Below are 18,936 nucleotides of genomic sequence, written 5' to 3' on the forward strand. Positions count from 1 at the left end.
TGGTCTCGGGTTCTGCTTGTGTTATGCCAAGCTGGTGGACATGTTCTCCAGATGCAGAGGACATAATGACTCGCTGCTGGTTGAGGTCAATGTACCTCTCTCTCTGCTCTAGCTGCTTTCTTGTTGTGCTCAGATGGTCTCTGAGGTCATCATTTGTCTGACTCAGTTTGTCCATTCTGCTTTCTAGTTTAGCAATAGATGCTCTGCTCTCCTCCCTGAACTGTTTCTTCTCTTCCTTTAGTTTCTGGACAGTGTTCTCCTCTTGAAACTTGTTCTCTCTGAGTTCTATGACCTCTGCTTCGACTAGAGAGAGGGTGTTGTGGAAACGTTGCATAGCAGGTGTTCTTGGTGTTGTAGGCCTGTCCTTGGCTCTGTCTGCTGCAGGTGAGGTAGGTAGAGGGACACTGAGGGCTTCTTGCTGGGTCACAGAGACCGTTGGGACCTGCTTTTCACCGTCATCTCCCTCCTTGACTTTTTCCTCAGTTTCTGAGATGATTTCAGCTTCTGCTTTTAGGGTAGTAAACCTATTCTCAAAAGCCTGGAGGCTTGAATCATTGCCTTGTATCAATACAGTTCCATTATTATATACGTTTACTGTTTGATATGTGTTGCTATGGTCAGCTTCTTCAAAAATGCTGATCTGACATCCTTGGCTGATGCCTTTCTTTTTTGAGAAAGGGAAATGGTTGCAAATAACCCTTTTCCATATGTGCCCTCGTTTGGTATTAAAAATTAAATTTGCTCTTGTTTTGCAACTGGTAAAATCTGCAAACAGGCATTCATGGTTCTGTCCCATCATCAAACCTTTGAAACTTTTCTTAGCTTTCTCTGTTTTGATGTCTGGTGGGTAAACAATTTCCATAGCAACGCTGGTAATGTTGGCTGATGTTGCAATAGAAGTGTTGTTTCTTGTTTAATTGTCTTTTGTCTTTAGAGGACTGCTTCACCTTGATGTCATCTTTCCCTTTTCTTCTGTCCTTATTTTGTCCCACTTTGTCCCTTCTTCTCTTCTGTCAACTAGACACTCCTTGTTAGCTAGCTAGCTTCTTTCAGGAGAGTCCCTAGCAACAGGTAAACAACTTAGCTAGCTAAGAATACTATAATTTTATGAAAAATTGTTACTTTTTCAGAATCCTTTCTTCTTTGTTTGCTGCTTGTTTGGTCTCCTATTCAGTCTTGCAGTTTTCTATTGCTTTTTTTCGATGTACTTTACTCTAAAAACCATATAAATTTCAATATTTTTAGGAGCTCATCTTTTCAGCTGCTGCTGCTTAATTTTTTTTTCTTATCCCTAAACCAGCATACACTGGATCGTCTGCTATAGAAGACTTTAGATTCCGGGATACGCACACTGACCATAGGTCCTCTTGAACTGTTGAATCATGGGGGAAATGTCCATGGAGTCTGACAAACAATGGACCCATATTATCAACCATACAAATACTTTTGTACATTTTTCTATCTCTCCCTTCTCATTCTCTTTCTTCTCCATCCCTCTCTTCATCTGTCTTTTCACCCTCCTTCCTTTATTCTCCCCACTCATCCTCTTCTCTCTCTCATCTTGACCAATCACTCTCTCCCTCTGTTTTCTCCTCTCTTCTCCTCCCTCTCTTCCACCGCCTGTGCCAAATGTAAACAAACTGTTAAGAGATTACTTGATGAGAAATGACTAGTATATATTATACTATTACATTATTATACTATTATATTATATCAAACATTGTATAAGATCCAGTAGTAACTTATGAAGAGACGAGGTGAAAATGTCTACTGGTCTGGTGGGGATCTCTTTGGGACTAAATAAAGGATTTATTTATTTTAGTATAGTGTTTTATAATTTATTAATTCAATAAAGACAAGAAAATACATTAAAAAAACAAAGGTGCTGAAAATAAGTCTAAAAAAATAACACGTTAATTCTCTACATTTTCTGTTTTCAACGTGAGGGCCTGAAAATGCTTTTCAGGAATCTAATGTAATATTTGACATTATTAATAACGTATTCAAAACATATCTTGTGTGTGTCAGCGCTCAGCCACAATACAGGGCTCCACAATGCTCAGTTTAGTTTACCAATAAACAAAGATTGACATCACTGGATTATAAGAAGGGTCACTTCTAGCTCTAATTCAGTGTAACCTGTAATAAGATATTACATTTCATAATGTAACAAGACAGTATAAGGCCACATTGTAACGGTTTTGACTTGAGGTTATTTATAGGGGTGCCAGGTAGGTTGAGCCTACCAGAGAAAGCATTGGTTTCTCCTTTTAGTTTGGGAGGGAATGAGTCCCATCTGGTCCGTCAAGTCACACCAATACAAAGGACTTATGTAAAAGTAAGGATGAAAATATACTTTTCATAAACCCCTTAAAACATTGGAAAGAACTTCAAACAAGTGTATTCTTTTGCGTGGTTGTATTAACAACATAAATGATCACACCCAACAATATAACAATTAATGCACTTATGTTCATTTAGAAATGTCCTGTACCTCGGGCATAAAAAGAGTCCAGCCCGGTAAATAAGTTCAGTGACTCAAGTGACCTTAGTCACGCAACGTTTGTCCATAGCGTAAACCCACTATATTCATACACTCAAAATAACACTTATTTTGCAACACAACTATAAAGCGTATCAAAGACTAACCAAAGAATAATACATCCTCACAACTACATAAATCACAGTATACATCACCCCAAACAAATGAAATACCGTGTATTAAAAGTTGTAGTCAGTCGGTCAGTCAGACAATCCGCCAACAGATCTCCAGCGGAGAAAAGGCCACGAAAACCAACGGAGAGTTGTAGTCCACAGACGCACAGAGTGGATCCAATCCTGGGTAAACTCGCTTTAAGGCTACAAAACACACTGTAAGGCAACAAAACAAATGTAATGGCGAAGCTTCATGAACTGAAGGTAGTACACATCCTCATTCATGTCTCAATCACAACTTCCTTTTTGCGCAGCTGATGCTGGCTTTTTAATGGGAATTAAAGGGGAAGCGCCCTATTAGAAGGAGAAGCACTGAGACGGTTCAGAAATATTCAGGGCCGTCACAACATGTAACAAGGCAGTATAGTCACCTGAAGGAAATGGATGTGATCCTCTGTGTGTGAGAGTTGCTCCAGCTCAGCATCTTTCCTCCTCAGCTCAACTATCTCCTGTTCCAGTTGCTCCAGTAGACCTTCAGCTCGACTCACTTCAGCCTTCTCCTGGGCTCTGATCAGCTCCTTCACCTCAGAGCGCCTTTCCTCCATGGAGCGGATCAGCTCAGTAAAGATACTCTCACTGTCATCCACTGCTGCATTTGCAGAACGCTGTTAGGAGAGAGAGAGGAGGCTCCTTGTCAAAAAGTATATTCCCACTCTAACTGGGAATTCAGACAGCCTGTTCCCTACAGTGGGACTGGAGAGTCTCTCTCTCTCTCTCTCTCTCTCTCACACACACACACTCCACAGCCTGTTGGAGCTCCTTCCGCACCATCTCTCTCTCTCCTGGACTATGTTGTTGATTGTTACCAAACAGTCACCACAGCACACAGTTGACCAGCTTGTGTTTCTTTAGTACAGGAAGATCATAGTGAGGCTGGAGGTGAGTCTCACAGTAAGACACCAGACACACCAGACAGGACATGAGGGCTTTCTGCCTTCTGGTCTCAGTGCAGAAATCACACGCCACATCTCCAGGTCCAGCATTGCACAGAGCAGGGGGAGCAGCCTGGAGTCCTGTCTTCTTCAGTGTCTCCACCACCTCAGCCAACATGTTATTTATCCTCAGAGTAGGCCTTGGAGTGAAGGCCTGATTGCACTGAGGACAGCTGTAGATGCCCTGATCATCCTGATCCCAGTAGCCCTCAATACAGCTTCTACAGTAACTGTGTCCACAGGGAATAGCCACCGGCTCCTTCAGTAGTTCCAGACAGACAGAACAACAGAACTGGTCCTGGTCCAGCAGAACTCCCTGCTGAGCCATTTAGAATGTTGTTGTTCACTCTCACACAGACAGACGACAGAGAGACTCAGACCAGTTTCGTTTCCTCAGAAGAGAGTTTGTGGGAGGGACTTCCTGGTTCTGCCAAAGGGTGTGTGTGTGTGTGTGTTTGAGCGAGTGAGACAGAAAGAAAAAAGACAGAGAAACAAGAGAGAGACGTGTGCGTCAGTGGAGACCGGTGGGAGAAGCTATAGGAGGACTGGCTCATTGTAATGACTGGAATGGAATTAATGGAACATAGTCAAAAGTGTTTTTCATATGTTTGATGTGTTTGATACTGTTCCATTTACACCATTCCAGCCATTGCAATGCGCCAGTCCTCCTATAGCTCCTCCCACCAGCCACCACTGGTGCGTATGTCTGTCAGCCACAATACTCATTTGACCAATAAACAAACAGTGAAGTCACTAGATTATAAAGAGGAATTTATTCAAAATGTTTAAAGATTTTTTTTACATTTTAGAGTATTTTACAGTACACTGCATGTATATATACATAGTGTCTGGTGATGGTTAAGTTGTTGGCTATCATCAAGGGAGAAATCAAAAAGCAGGACCCCTGATTTTGTTGACATCATTTCATTAGCTTCGTTTTATCATCACATTTAGTAGTTTTCTAAATAGTTCAGTATGCAGTAGTTACGAATATATCAGTTTGATTTAGGAACAGTGTAACTATTGAAAAGACAAGCACATTCATAATCAACCATTACTTGGAATTGTACCATGTTTCTATCCACAGATCATTCATAGAGCCACTCTCTCTGGGGTGCATCTCAATAATGTGAAAAAGGAAAGGAGACAAGGAAAGGAAGCTCCTTTAGAGTATGGAGATGTGTCCTCACAGGTGACTCATGCGTTTCATGTTATTCCTGATCCAATCAAACAGGTCCACATGTCTGTGAGCCGACCGTATCACAGCACAGTAGTCATCCAGCAACTCATACAGCTCACCTGAGACAGGGGAGAGGAATAAATCAATCAAACTTGATTTACATGGCCACTAGGAGGATATGAGGATTGACTAAACACAGTGAAGGGAAGGAGGACTTTTTTTGCATCACGGCAACGTGTGGAACCGCTGTCATATAAAAAAAAAAAGAGAGCCCAAGGCAAGCCCATGTTTTTTTAAATCCACGTTTGATCTCTTTTCTACCCTCAGTCCGCGTTGACAGGGTGCAGGTGTAGGGTCTTACATTGAGAGAATCTTCATCATATCAATAGAAAATAATAGCAATCCATTAAAAAACAGTCCTGTGTTCATATTTCACAACCTCCTCAGGCTTTTGGAGTTGACTATATGCACTCAAGCAAAATAATAGACCTACTCTTGATTTAGGCTATATTTTTGAATGCCAAATGTTTCTGATCAGTGATAGATGAGAAAACAAATAGATGAGCATTACCACCTCCACTAATTTGGCCAGCCAGAGAATTAAACAAATATACAGACAGAGATTCAGTGAAACAGAATCTCATTGATTAAAACAAGTCAGAGGCTTTTTGTCGGGAGTAGGCCTAGGTTACGAAGCGACTGCGTCAGAAGAGCAAAATAATCCAGTTATTAAGCTACATAACATGCTGACAAAATGTTCTGATCAGAGATAATAAATGAGTCAACCAGACAAGATGATCATGAGCAGCCCTCACCTCAACTTAGCTAACATTTCACAGCCTAATTGTAACCTATCCAATATCCAAACAGAGTCAGGGAAAAGAAAAATCTGACAATAACCCGTTTTACATCCAATCTTCATAAAGTACACTATACGAAATTATGTAAACACCCCTTCAAATTAGTGGATTCTGCTATTTCAGCTGACAGGTGAATAAAATGGAGCACCCAGCTATGCAATCTCCATAGACAAACATTGGCAGTAGAATGGCCTTACTGAATAGCTCAGTGACTTTCAACATGGCACCTTCATAGGATGCCACCTTTCCAACAAGTCAGTTTGTCAAATTTCTGCCCTGCTAGAGTTGCCCTGGTCAACTGTAACTGATGTTATTGTGGAGTGGAAACGTCGAGGAGCAACAACGGCTCAGCATCAAAATGGTAGGCCACACAAGCTCACAGAATGGGACTGCCGAGTGCTGAAGCTGCCTCTAGAAGCAACATCAGCACAAGAACCATTCGTCGGGCGCTTCATGGCCGAGCAGCCACACACAAGCCTAAGATGACCATGTGTAATGCCAAGCGTCGGCTGGAGTGATGTAAAGCTCGCCGCCATTGGACTCTGGAGCAGTGGAAACACGTTCTCTGGAGTGATGAATCCCGCTTCACCATCTGGCAGTCCGACGGACTAATCTGGGTTTGGCGGATGCCAGGGGAGGAATAATGGTCTGGGTCGGTTTTTCCATTGTTCGGGCTTCTTAGTTCCAGTGAAGGGAAATCTTAACGCTACAACATACATTGACATTCTAGATGATTCAGTGCTTCCAACTTTCTGGAAACAGTTTGGGGAAGGCCCTTTCCTGTTTCAGCATGACAATGCCCCCGTGCACAAAGCGAGGTCCATACAGAAATGGTTTGTTGAGATCGGTGTGAAAGAACTACACTGGCCTGCACAGAGCCCTGACCTCAACCCCATTGAACACCTTTGGGATGAATTGGTCGCAGTTGTAAATGAGAACTTGTTCTCAACTGGCTTACCTGGTTAAATAAAGTAAAAAAAAAAAATGGAACTCCAACTGCAGCCAGGCCTAATCGCCCAACATCAGTGCCGACCTAACTAATAGTCTTGTGGCTGAAAGGAAGCAAGTCCGTACAGCAATGTTCTAACATCTATTGGAAAGCCTTCCCAGAAGAGTGGAGGCTGTTATAGCAGCATAGGTGGGGACGAGCAGGTGTCCACATACTTTTGGTCATGTAGTGTACATGTTGGATAAAACAATTGTCACGACAGGCCTGATAGAAGATTTGTTGGTAAACTTTCCAAATGTCGACAAAACAAAATACACTAGACAAAATGGGATCTTTTTGTGTCTAATTAAATTAATTATGCGAGAAACATTGGTGGAAACGCTTTTATACGCAAATATTGATATAATAACCATCCTATGGAAGTCAACATGGAGTCACGCGATGACATGTTGTGTGGTCCTCCCACTACAACTCGTCAGGAAAGCATGCAGTTCATTAGGCTACAGATGAAATAAGTTATGATGAACTTCACAGGGTGGTGATGATGCTCTTTTCCAATAAATATTGAGGGTCTTATTCTGGTCAAATGATGATCGATGTTTGACTGCTGTTTGACAAAAAAATATATTCTCACTGTTGTACACATTGAATTTGGTACATGAATTACTTTGTGTGTGCACTATGTCATCAAGCACTGATTTTTTTTATCCGCAACAAGTCCATTTGGTGGAAACACACTGGTGGGAAAATGTTCATATTTCCTTTATGCGGATTATAGAATATTCACAAGGAAATCTGTCATCAATTGGATGGCAACCTAGCTATTGATTGATTTCTCAAGAGTTCCATGCTTGTCTCAAAACAGTGCTGTAATAGTTGACAACACACAGGTAGGCTAATGCTATTGGAGTTTCATTAAGCAACAATGTTATGCCTTCAATTGCATTAGCCTACTTTATTCCCATATTTTCGTCATTCAGTGATATTTATTCCCACAGTAATTCTTTATGGATCCATCATGTTGTGGTTTAGAAAACAGTGCATGTGGTGGGCTATATGAAGATCATTTAATGGTCATTTCTCTACCATAAGCCGCCTCCAACGTCGTTTTAGAGAATTTGGCAGTACGTCCAACAGGCCTCAATATCGCAGGCCACATGTAACCACGCCCACCCAGGACCTCCACATCTGGCTTCTTCACCAGCGGGATCGTCTGAGACCAGCCACCCAGATAGCTGATGAAACTCTGGGTTTGCACAACCGAAGAATATCTGTACAATCGGTCAGAAACCGCCTCAGGGGAGCTCAACTGCGTGCTCGTCATCCTCACCAGGGTCTTGACCTGACTGCAGTTTGGCGTCGTAACCAACTTCAGTGGGCAAATGCTCACCTTCGATGGCCACTGGCACGCTGGAGAAGTGTGCCCTTCACGGATGAGATCTTGAGGCTCATTGTTTTTCCCTTCATCCTCCGCCATCACCTCATGTTTCAGCATGATAATGCATGATAATGCGTGATAATCCATGTCGTAAAGATCTGTACACAATTCCTGGATGCTGAAAATGTCCCAGTTCTTCCATGGCTTGCATACTCACCAGTCACACACGAGATACCACACCCATACTTTTTTTTTTAAGTACTGTATCTGTGACCAACAGATGCATATTTGTATTTCCAGTCATGTGAAATCCATAGATTAGGGCCTAATGAATGTATTTCAATTGACTGATTTCATTTTATGAACTGTGACTCAGTAAAATCTTTGAAATTGTTGCATGTATCGTTTATATTTTTGTTCAGTGTAGTTACTATAGTTACTCACCCGCTGTAGATCTGAGTCTGTACTATGGTAACTCACCCTCTGTAGTTGTGTGTACTAACTCACCCACCGTAGTTCTGTGTGTACTAACTCACCCACCGTAGCTCTGTGTGTACTAACTCCCCCACCGTAGCTCTGTGTGTACTAACTCCCCCACCGTAGCTCTGTGTGTACTAACTCCCCCACCGTAGCTCTGTGTGTACTAACTCACCCACCGTAGCTCTGTGTGTACTAACTCACCCACCGTAGCTCTGTGTGTACTAACTCACCCACCGTAGTTCTGTGTGTACTAACTCACCCACCGTAGCTCTGTGTGTACTAACTCACCCACCGTAGCTCTGTGTGTACTAACTCACCCACCGTAGCTCTGTGTGTACTAAGTCACCCACCGTAGTTCTGTGTGTACTAACTCACCCACCGTAGTTCTGTGTGTACTAACTCACCCACCGTAGTTCTGTGTGTACTAACTCACCCACTGTAGTTCTGTGTGTACTAACTCACCCACTGTAGTTCTGTGTGTGACCAGTAGGTGGTGCATGTTCTGCAGCTCTCTCTCCAAGCTGGAGTTCTTGAATGTGAAGAAGGCCACGCCCCTCTTGGCCTTGGCTGCAGCCATCAGCTGGATCAGAGCTGGGAGGGGAAAAACAACCAATCAGATCACAGAGTCATTTTGTGTGAATTTTCAGAGTGGGTCTATGTGGAATATCCTGTGGGTAGAGTTCAGTTATTGTTTGGGGGGTTAGGAGCCAGGGTCAACAGTTAGGGGTACCTTTAAGTAAGGGGTTAACGGTTAGGGGTACCTTTAAGTAAGGGGTTAACGGTTAGAGGTACCTTTAAATAAGGGGTTAACAGTTAGGGGTACCTTTAAGTAAGGGGTTAACAGTTAGGGGTACCTTTAAGTTTGGGGTCTCCATTGAAGGCTCCGCAGCCCCAGTTGCCAGTGGCGATGTCAGGAAGGAAGTCTGGGTAAGTGTTGTCATCTGCCTTAAAGCCACAATACGCCTGAGGGAGGATATTACAGGAGACCACCGACATCAGATTCTACTAATCAGCTGTAATCTGGCCCCTACAGGAGAGGAGGGTTGTCTCTCACCTTGTTGAGTTCCCTGGTGACCTGTTTCATGTTGTACTGTTCTCTCTGGTGTCTGAAGTGGAGAGCATCCATGGCCACAATCTGCCTGTGTAGCCTCTGCCACTCATCCCTGCAAACACAGGCAGAGCAATCAGGGACTTTAGTGTGTGAGTGTGTGTGTGTGAGTGTGTGTGTGTGAGTGTGTGTGAGTGAGTGTGTGTGTTCACCTCTCAAAGTCGTCTCTGTGAGGCCCTACCCACTTAAAAGTGTCGCTGTAGCCACTGTACTGACTGAACTGTTGAGAACCTACAGAGAGAGAGAGAGAAAATGTGACGGAGGGAAAGGGAGGAGAGATGATATAACCTGTGATCACACACACACACACACACACACCTGTGATGAAGAGACACTCATTGTCTCCTAGTTTCTCAGTGAAGAGTCGAGATACGATGAGTTCAGGGTTCATCAGGAAGAGAATCTCCTCCTGAACCAGACCTGAGCCCAACACTCCACCTCCTATCATGTTACAGGCAAAGTCCACCTGCAACACACACACACACTTAGTGTTACACACTCACAAACACACACACACACTTAGTGTTACACCCTCACAAATTCACACAAACACACTTAGCATTACACACTCACAAATTCACACACATACAGCATTACACACACACACAAGCCAGTAGATGTCACCAACCTGTAACATCCCTGCTCCCTGTTCCTCTATGAAGCCTACTGAGGAGACGTGGAGTTCAGGAACAGTCTCCTTACAACTGACACACAGAGAAAGACAAGAGGGGACTTATTATGTTTGTCTGTGTGTCTGTGTGTGTGTGTGTGTGTGTGTGTGTGAGTGTGTCTGTGTGTGTGTACCTCCTCCAGTTGGGCATGTCTCTGATGTAGCGCCTCTCAAAGGTCACCAGTCCACAGGGCCTGGTTGCTGTCATGGCAACAACAAGGGTCAAAGTTCAGACAGGTAAACCTGGTTCTACAGCAACTATTATCAGAGGGTATTCCTCATCGACACTCATCATAGGTTCCTGTAACCTACATAATACACTCATTCTGTACCCTACAGTACTTGTATTCCAGTCATTATAGTGACTATAGTAGTGTGTGGTAGTAACGTACCTGGGTCTGTGACAGTGTGGAAGTAATGAAGGAGGGCTCTCAGCTTCTCTCTCTTCCTCTCAGACCACTTTTCAAACAGACTGACAACACAGAGAGATAGAGTGGTCACATGTTATCATCTGTTGAAGTTGGAATACTTCATGTTTGTCTCTGTGTGTGGGTCCTCAGTGGAGTTTGTTGTGTGTGTTCTGACCTGTTAAAGTTGATGGTGGGGTAGTTATGGTACTCTGCTCTGGGGTTGGGGGAGTTGCGGTGGGGGAAGGTGCAGTAGAAGGCGTTGGCCAGCAGACAAGCTATCTGAATCTGGGACAACGTGATGGACTGAGTCTTGTCCTTCTGGAGCAGAGGGATAGCCTACACACACACACACACACACACACACACACACACATTTAACAGACTGAGTAGAGAACACACATTCAGTACCGCTACAATTTGTACCCTACATTGTATAATGCCTCTGTGCCCTACATAGTGTAGCCCGCCTCTGTGCCCTACATAGTGTACACCGCCTCTGTGCCCTACATAGTGTACACCGCCTCTGTGCCCTACATAGTGTACACCACCTCTGTGCCCTACATAGTGTGCACTACCTCTGTGCCCTACATAGTACCCTACATAGTGCACTACCTCTGTAAACTACATAGTACTCTACATAGTGTACACTACCGCTGTACTCTACATAGTGTACACTACCTATGTGCCCTACATAGTGCACTACCTCTGTGCACTACCTCTGTGCCCTACATAGTACACTACCTCTGTGCCCTACATAGTACACTACCTCTGTGCCCTACATAGTACACTACCTCTGTGCCCTACATAGTACACTACCTCTGTAGGTAACTTTGCCCCGGAGGCAAAGTGGGTGTTTTGAGTGTGGCGCCCGGGGACACATTGGCTGGAATTGCCCGGCTCGAGAGGAGTCGATGCCATCAGCAAGCCCCGGAGGCAAAGTGGGTTACGCAGTGAACTACGTCACCTCCTGTTGGGCACACCACGAATCAACTGCACCCATGGTCCCGGTGAAGGTTGACGGACACGACACGGAAGCTCTATTGGACTCCGGAAGTATGGTTACCCTCGTAACCACGAGCCTGCTGTACCAGGAGACTGATCGTGGTAGGGATATGTCCATTTCCTGTCTTCAAGGGGACACAAAGCGGTATCCAATGTGCCCAACATCGTGACGCCATAAGGGAGTTTCCAGATGATGGTGGGTGCAGTACCAGAGTTGCCGGTACCTCTCCTAGTGGGATGAGATTGTCCGCTGTTCGCGGACCTGTGGGGGTACGAGCTGAGGAAGAAGGTACGAGCCGGCCGAAGACGAGAGCGAGGACGACCCATAGCCTACGGTCCGGAGTCGGAGGGGGGGCCGGAACCCGAACCCCCCCCTCCTATGTTTCCCCGTGGGGGTGGAAGAGCCCAGCCTCTGGGGCCAACTGGGGGGACAATTCGGGACGGCCCAGTGGGAGAATCGTAACTTGAAAGCCGCCGCAGCCCAAGTGGTAGCAGTGGATGGACAGCTACTTCTGGGGGTGAGTGACTGGCGGTACCTCCATTTCCAGATCAAGAATAACCTTTTGTATCAGGTTTCGCGCCAACAGAGGGAACTTCGAGAGGTATTGTTGCTGCCCCAACGGTACGTGGGAACCGTTCTTCAGCTGGCCCACACCCACCTGTTGGGGGCGCGCGCACCTGGGAATGGAGAAGACCCGGGAACGGAATCGCCGCCCGGTTCCACTGGCCCGGGATGAGGAGGGCCATGGAAGACTACTGTTGCAGCTGCCTGGAGTGTCAAATGACTGCCCCAAAGGCCCACTTCCGAAACCCACTGGTCCCGAGCAATGAGGACCTCGACCCGGTCCAGAAGTAAAACCTCAGGGAGCTTGTCGATCGGAACATGGCGGTGTTCTCAGAGAAGCCAGGCTGCACTACCCTCAATGAACACCACATCCGTACCCGGCGCGGGGAAACGGTACGAAAGAGGCCATATCGGATTCCAGAGGCCCGAAGGAAGGCAGTGAAACAAGAAGTGGATGCTATGCTGAGGATGGGGGTCATTAAAGAGTTTCAGTGCATGGTGCAGCCCCATCATGTTGTTGCCCAAACCGGACGGTAGCCTCCGCTTCTGTAATGATTTCCGGGGTGTGAACGACATACGCTTATTCGACGCCTACCCCATGCCGAGGGTGGACAAGCTCATCGACCGATTGGGAAAGGCCCGGTACATCAGCACCCTCGACCTGACCAAATTATATTGGCAGGTACTGTTGGCAGCCTCCTCCCGGGAGAAGATGGCGTTCTCGACACCTGATGGTTTGTATCAGTACCGGGTGCTCCCGTTCGGTCTCCATGGAGCCCCACCCACCTTCCAGCGACTGATGAACAGAGTGCTTCGACCCCACCAGCTGTAGACAGCGGCATATCTGGATGATATCCTCATCCACAACCAAGGTTGGGAAGAGCACCTGATGCACCTCCAGGCGGTGCTGGACTCGCTCAGACAAGCCGGGTTGACCGCGAACCCCAAGAAGTGCAAACTAGGTTTCGAGGAGGTGGAGTACCTCGGGTATTTGATCGGACGCGGGAACGTCAAGCCCCAGGAGAGGAAGGGTCACGCGGTACGGGACTGGCCTGTTCCACGCACCAAGACACAGGTCAAGTCCTTCCTGGGCCGGATACTATTGCCGGTTTATCCCCAACTTTGGGGCTATAGCTTCCCCCCTCACCGATCTAACCAGGTCCCGCCTCCCGAAAACAGTGAAATGGACGAATGAGACAGAAGCGGCGTTCAGCCGTCTGAAGGAAGCGCTGTGCTCCCATTCAATTCTCGTAACGCCCGATTTCCAGGTGCCGATGGTGGTCCAGACAAATGCATGTGATACGGGACTAGGGGCCATTCTGTCCCAGATACACGATGGGGAGGAGCACCCCATCATGTACATCAGCCGAAAGCTGATGCCCAGAGAAAAAAAGTACTCTATTGTTGAGAAAGAGTGTCTTGCGGTGAAGTGGGCGCTAGACACAAGTATTACCTGTTAGGTACCCACTTCACCCTGGTCACGGACCATGCTCCCCTGGTCTGGATGGCCAGGGGAAAGGACACAAATGATCAGGTCACCAGGTGGTTCTTGTTCCTTCAACGCTTCTCTTTTTCTGTTGTGCATAGGTCAGGGGTGAAGCATGGAAAGGCGGATGCCCTATCGAGAAGGGAGACATACGTCGCACTGATGACAGTCCCCTCCCCGACAGAGCTAAAGGGGGGGGGGGGCATACAGCAGGTCAGCCACCAGGGGGAGACTCGTCGAGGCCTGGTGACAGACGGTGTATACATCACGAGGCGATGGCTCCATCTGCTGGACACGCCAGGTCTAGACGGTTTCTTCGGCCAGGACTAATGGGGCTGATTGGGAGTTGGTGAGTAATCAATGGCTGATTGCTCACCAGCTGTGCAAGGCCCATAAAGCTGCCAGAAGGGCAGCACACAGGGAGAGTGGGGGAAGAAAGGACTCCTGTATAGTTGGGGACGGTTACAGAGGTAACAGGAGTGAGTGCAGTTTTGATCCTGTCAGGATACAGCAAAACCCAGAAGACAATATCCTGGAGAGGGTCTCATGGGGGAGACCTATCCTTTTCTCTTTTTGATTTATTATTTAAATAAACACCCTTGAAACCGAGCTAATCCTACTCTGTCCGTGTCTGATCTGTGTAAACGTCTTGACCAAACCCCCTGGTCTGCCACACTACATAGTACACTACCTCTCTACCCTACATACTGTACATAATGCAGTTCCTATGTTGTTACCTTCTTGATATAGTGAGGCAGGCTGGAAGCCAGCTTTGCTATCTTAGGAAAAACAGATGTGTAGTATTTCTCTTCTTTGGGTGATTGCTAGAGGAGAGGGAAAGGAGAATATATGTAATTCTACATAACACCATTAGAGAGAGTTAATTCACAGTGAAGTGGTAACTGACCTGAACAAAGGTATGCAGGGCATCAAAGGACCATTGAGCTTCATACTTTGGGTTGTATTTCTTTATGGCTTTCTAAGTGGAGAGAAACATGTAGATGATAGTTAAACAGTCAAACATGCTAACCCCTACCTTAACTGTTACCCCAAACCCAGGTTAACATGAGGCATGTTAGGAAATGTTAGGATAATGGAGGTGTGTGTGTGAGTGTCGTACCTCTACGTCACCCACTGATGCAGTGGTCTTCTTGGCCAGACTCTCCAGCTGTTTAGAGACCACCTCCCACCGACTTCGCTCAGAGCTGGTTACCTGGGAAAAGTCAATCAACCAACCAATCAATAAATTAGCCAACAAACAAATAAATCAATCAACCAAATGTTCAATGAACCAATCAATTGACAAATAATGTATCAATCATCAGTAAATGAATGAATCAATGAACACACCCATCCAGTCATGATGAGGCTTTCTGGTGAGCAGGGCATCTTAACAAAGTCACTGTGCCACACATGATGTCCAGAATGAGGTTTTAATGACCCTTTATGGTGGAACTCATTCACCTGAATAGGGAGGTAGACAGAGACATGAATGAACAGTGAGAGGCACTCCTTTTTTTGTGTAAACGTTCCAGTTCACTCTGTCACTTTAGATGCAAGCTTTTTCATTGATCTGCACTGGTTTAATTATCTCACTTACATCTATGAGGATGTTGTGAGTTCTGCTGAAGGACAGCTGCTCCAGCTCCATGTGACACTGAGGGACTTTCTTCAGCTTCTGAGAGCAGTACGACCTCTTCTCCTCCTCACCCCTCGCTCCCTCCGTGTCTCTTTTCCTTCCTCTATCCTTCCCTTTATTTGCGTCCCCTCCTCCAACCGCCTTTCCATCCCCCTCTTTCTCCCCTTCTCCATCCCTTTCTCTCCCTTTGTCACTGTGCAGTGATTTGGTGACCGAAGTTTTGTCAATGTTGAGCAGGTTTCCAACAGGGACCTCTCCGTTTGGGTGGCGTTTAACCCCCTGAGCCCTGGCGTCGCCATGCTGCATGGCAGCTTCCATTTGGGAACTGTTGTTACGAACGGACATACCTGGAGATAGACAGAGAGACAGGAGTAGGCTTATACTGTCTGCTCCTGATGCTGGGTGATATTTATCATATCAACGTATAGGTTATATTAAATATACCTCACATGTGACCTATGATAAGACTATGTAATTTGTATGCAAAGTCTACAAAAATGTTTATCTGACTCCATAAATATGATGTTGCAATATGCCAGCAGGACCATAGTTGAGTTACAGTAATATGTTATCAAGAAAGGACTAAGAATTGTCTATATCATTTACAAATATTTAATTAGCGTTATAAAATGAACAGATTTACATACAAGGCATTCAAGGGGGGAGGAGACAGAGAGAGAGGGATAAGAGAGAAAGATTGTATGTGTATCTCACCACAGCTGGTCAGGAACAAAGATAAAAGGAGGCCAGTCAAGTTTTTATTTGTTTTTATTTGTCCGCTGTAGGCCTTTAATGGCCTTCTATGCTCTCATTTCTTTAGCCACGAATGGACCACAATGTATCAATGTGTCCATATGACAGAGGCAAATGCTCTTGATAAATTTTAACTTTTAGATTTTTATCATTTTACTTCAGATTTTTATGATCAACCACGAGACAATGATTTTGAAAAACTAAAACGTTGTTAGAGCCGATTTGGGCATATTTGTATAAAAGACTGAACATACTGAGCTCCATGTACATTTGTGTAAATATATTAAATATTAATGTATATGATGAAATATTAGGTACGTACCTTTATGATTTATTTACCGGATTGAGATATATTCATTTGTTATTAGTGTAACTCAGTTTTTGGCCCCCCCTCTTGCCCATTCATTGTACTGTGTTAATTGTGTTAGTATAAAGGCAGGAAGTTGGGCCTTCGGGGGGGGGGGAGTCCTTGCTAGATGCGGGAGCGGTATAGTTTTTTGACCATATAGACATATAGACATACAGACATACATACAGAAAGACAGACAGACAGGTCATATTATATTATGTATTTGCATTTCAAGTAATCTCTGCTTTAAGTTGATTGGAGAATACCTTTTTGTTAGATAAGAAGAATAAACATTTTTTGTTGCACCATATCCCTGGATCTCATTGAATGTTTGGCCGTTTGGAAACGTTAAGTGTGGACTGTATGCGTCCGAAACAACCCCGCTTCAGGCTTGGGCAGTGGCTATGGTAAAGAGGAAAGGAAGCCACTACAATCAAGTCAAAAAACTCCGTGAAGGATTACTACCGGAAGGAAATCTCCGGTTCGGACACACGCTGGATTTTGTTCTATTTGTAATTGCATTCGGACCATAAGGACAGCTCGCTTGGAAGGATTTGAACTCCTAGATTTCGCCAGCCGTGAGTAACCACTGCGAATGAATGAGCTGCCCTGTTCAATGCGATCGTTTGATCATGCATATTATGGAAGCGCAAATGTGCTTATAATTGGAATGTTTGATCAACTTGGGAATGGAATTCAAAATACAGCGCTGTGAAAACAATTAAGAAGTTTAAGTTTGGGAAACACAGATCCTATGCACAATGTAGCCTAATCATATATCTAATATTTGGCCTAACGTGGAAATGCAATCCATCAACGCAACGAATGCAACTTAAGGATCTAAAGATACTGCGTGTTAAAACTTCATTAAAGGGACAAAACCTCAACGGGATGAAATGTTTAAAACGCATCTAAAATGCCAAACTTGCACATGTGCAATTCAAAATGGGTCAATATGCTGAAATGGATGACTGTGTTTTTAAAGATTAAAGGAGGTCTAAAGGGGCATTACGTTTAACAATCAAACCAACAACCGTGTCATTGTAAATTGAGTGAACTAAAAGTGAATGATGGAGGAGGAAATCCCAAATAAGACTCCACTGGAGAGGGCAGAGGAGCATCTAAATTCACTCTATGCAGCCCGGAGAGGCAAACTTGGAGTGTGTACTCGCAAAATGAATGAAATAAAAGTCCTTCTTGTTGATGGGGGAAACATTGCAACTGTGAATGAGAGTCTTGAAGCATTTGATGCTGTGCTCAATGACTTTAAGAATGCTCATGAATCTGTGCTAGAGCTGGTCACAGAGGAGGAACAGGAACAGGAGAGCATTAACTATTATCAACCAAGAATGAGAACTTATGAACATTTCCTGAAGGAGGTGGAAATATGGAAAAAGGCTGAAGTTGAGCCACAAACGCTCATTGAACCACATGACAGTATTTCCAATGTGTCAAAAATATCAAGTAAAACTAAGTATTCTAAGACTGCTTCCTCAGTGTCCTCTGAACGCCTTAAAGCCGAGGCAGAACGAGCAGCTCTACTAGCTCGCCAAGCATCATTACAAGACAAGCATGCATTGGAACTGGAGAAAGCTCAACTGAATGTTAGGATGGAAAAAATGGCACTGGAAACGGACATAGCAGCATATAATGCCAAACTAAAGGTCCTGGAGAGTACTGAGTCAACTTCTCAATCCCATTCTGTGGCAGCCCATTTACTAAGCCAAGAAGATGGAATGAACTCTTATTTTGAGAAACAGGAACCAGAGGTCTATGTGGAACCTGAACCATCACCTGTTGAGTTTGCTGCATTAGGTGCAGTTCCAAAGACCCCACTACAAAGAGTTTTACAACAACCGACCACAAAGCCATCAAACCCTATTCCGAAAACAGTCGTAAACCACACTCTTCAGCAGCCAACAGCAAGGTCTAGCAATCAACACAGAATCAACACTGCGGGTATCAGCCATAATACCAGCCATGATAACCTCTCTACTGTCATGCAAAGGCAGAATGAAATTGCTGACCTCCTTGTACTACAGCACAAACAAGCCACACTCCCTGTTAGGGAGATACCTATGTTTGACGGCGATCCTCTAAACTTTAGGCCATTCATGCGTGCATTTGAGCATGGTATAGAAGATAAGACAAGCAGTCACCAGGATAGGCTCTATTACCTGGAACAATACACCTCTGGTCAGCCCAAGGATCTGGTCCGTAGTTGTCTGCATATGGAAGCCAGAAGAGGCTATGCAGTAGCTAAGAGGTTGTTAAAGGAACACTTTGGCAATGAAATCAAAGTCACCACTGCTTACATGGAAAAGGCTTGGAACTGGACAAACATCAAACCCGATGATGGAAAGGGACTGGGTGGTTATGCACTCTATCTAAGAGGTTGCTGTAACGCTATGCAAGACCTACAGAACATGGAAGAGCTTAATCTTCCCTCCAACATAAAGC

The 18,936-nt window shown here is 45.0% G+C and overlaps 1 protein-coding gene across 6 annotated transcripts in view; it reads right to left on the bottom strand.

Moving 5' to 3' along the window:
* Nucleotides 1-1,859: 1,859 nt before the first annotated feature.
* pargl (poly (ADP-ribose) glycohydrolase, like) overlaps nt 1,860-18,936 on the bottom strand; it is a 42,850-nt gene continuing 25,773 nt past the window's right edge. For 3 of the 6 annotated variants that reach the window (XM_055873893.1, XM_055873895.1, XM_055873892.1), the window contains 15 exons: nt 15,336-15,721; nt 15,086-15,199; nt 14,856-14,948; nt 14,643-14,714; nt 14,473-14,559; nt 10,858-11,018; nt 10,665-10,744; nt 10,407-10,473; nt 10,231-10,306; nt 9,921-10,068; nt 9,755-9,833; nt 9,549-9,657; nt 9,349-9,457; nt 8,957-9,085; nt 4,402-4,946 (listed from right to left, as the gene is read on the bottom strand). In XM_055873893.1, coding sequence (XP_055729868.1) covers nt 4,834-4,946; nt 8,957-9,085; nt 9,349-9,457; nt 9,549-9,657; nt 9,755-9,833; nt 9,921-10,068; nt 10,231-10,306; nt 10,407-10,473; nt 10,665-10,744; nt 10,858-11,018; nt 14,473-14,559; nt 14,643-14,714; nt 14,856-14,948; nt 15,086-15,199; nt 15,336-15,719 — 1,821 coding nt within the window. In that variant the 5' untranslated portion in view covers nt 15,720-15,721 and the 3' untranslated portion in view covers nt 4,402-4,833. Of the gene's footprint in view, nt 2,872-3,086; nt 3,321-4,401; nt 4,947-8,956; nt 9,086-9,348; nt 9,458-9,548; nt 9,658-9,754; nt 9,834-9,920; nt 10,069-10,230; nt 10,307-10,406; nt 10,474-10,664; nt 10,745-10,857; nt 11,019-14,472; nt 14,560-14,642; nt 14,715-14,855; nt 14,949-15,085; nt 15,200-15,335; nt 15,722-16,088; nt 16,321-18,936 lie in introns of those variants that run through there. The other 3 variants (XR_008753912.1, XM_055873896.1, XM_055873897.1) reach the window with 3 other exon arrangements.

Source organism: Salvelinus fontinalis, chromosome 21 (genome assembly GCF_029448725.1).
Source record: "Salvelinus fontinalis isolate EN_2023a chromosome 21, ASM2944872v1, whole genome shotgun sequence".
Classification (NCBI taxonomy): domain Eukaryota; kingdom Metazoa; phylum Chordata; class Actinopteri; order Salmoniformes; family Salmonidae; genus Salvelinus; species Salvelinus fontinalis.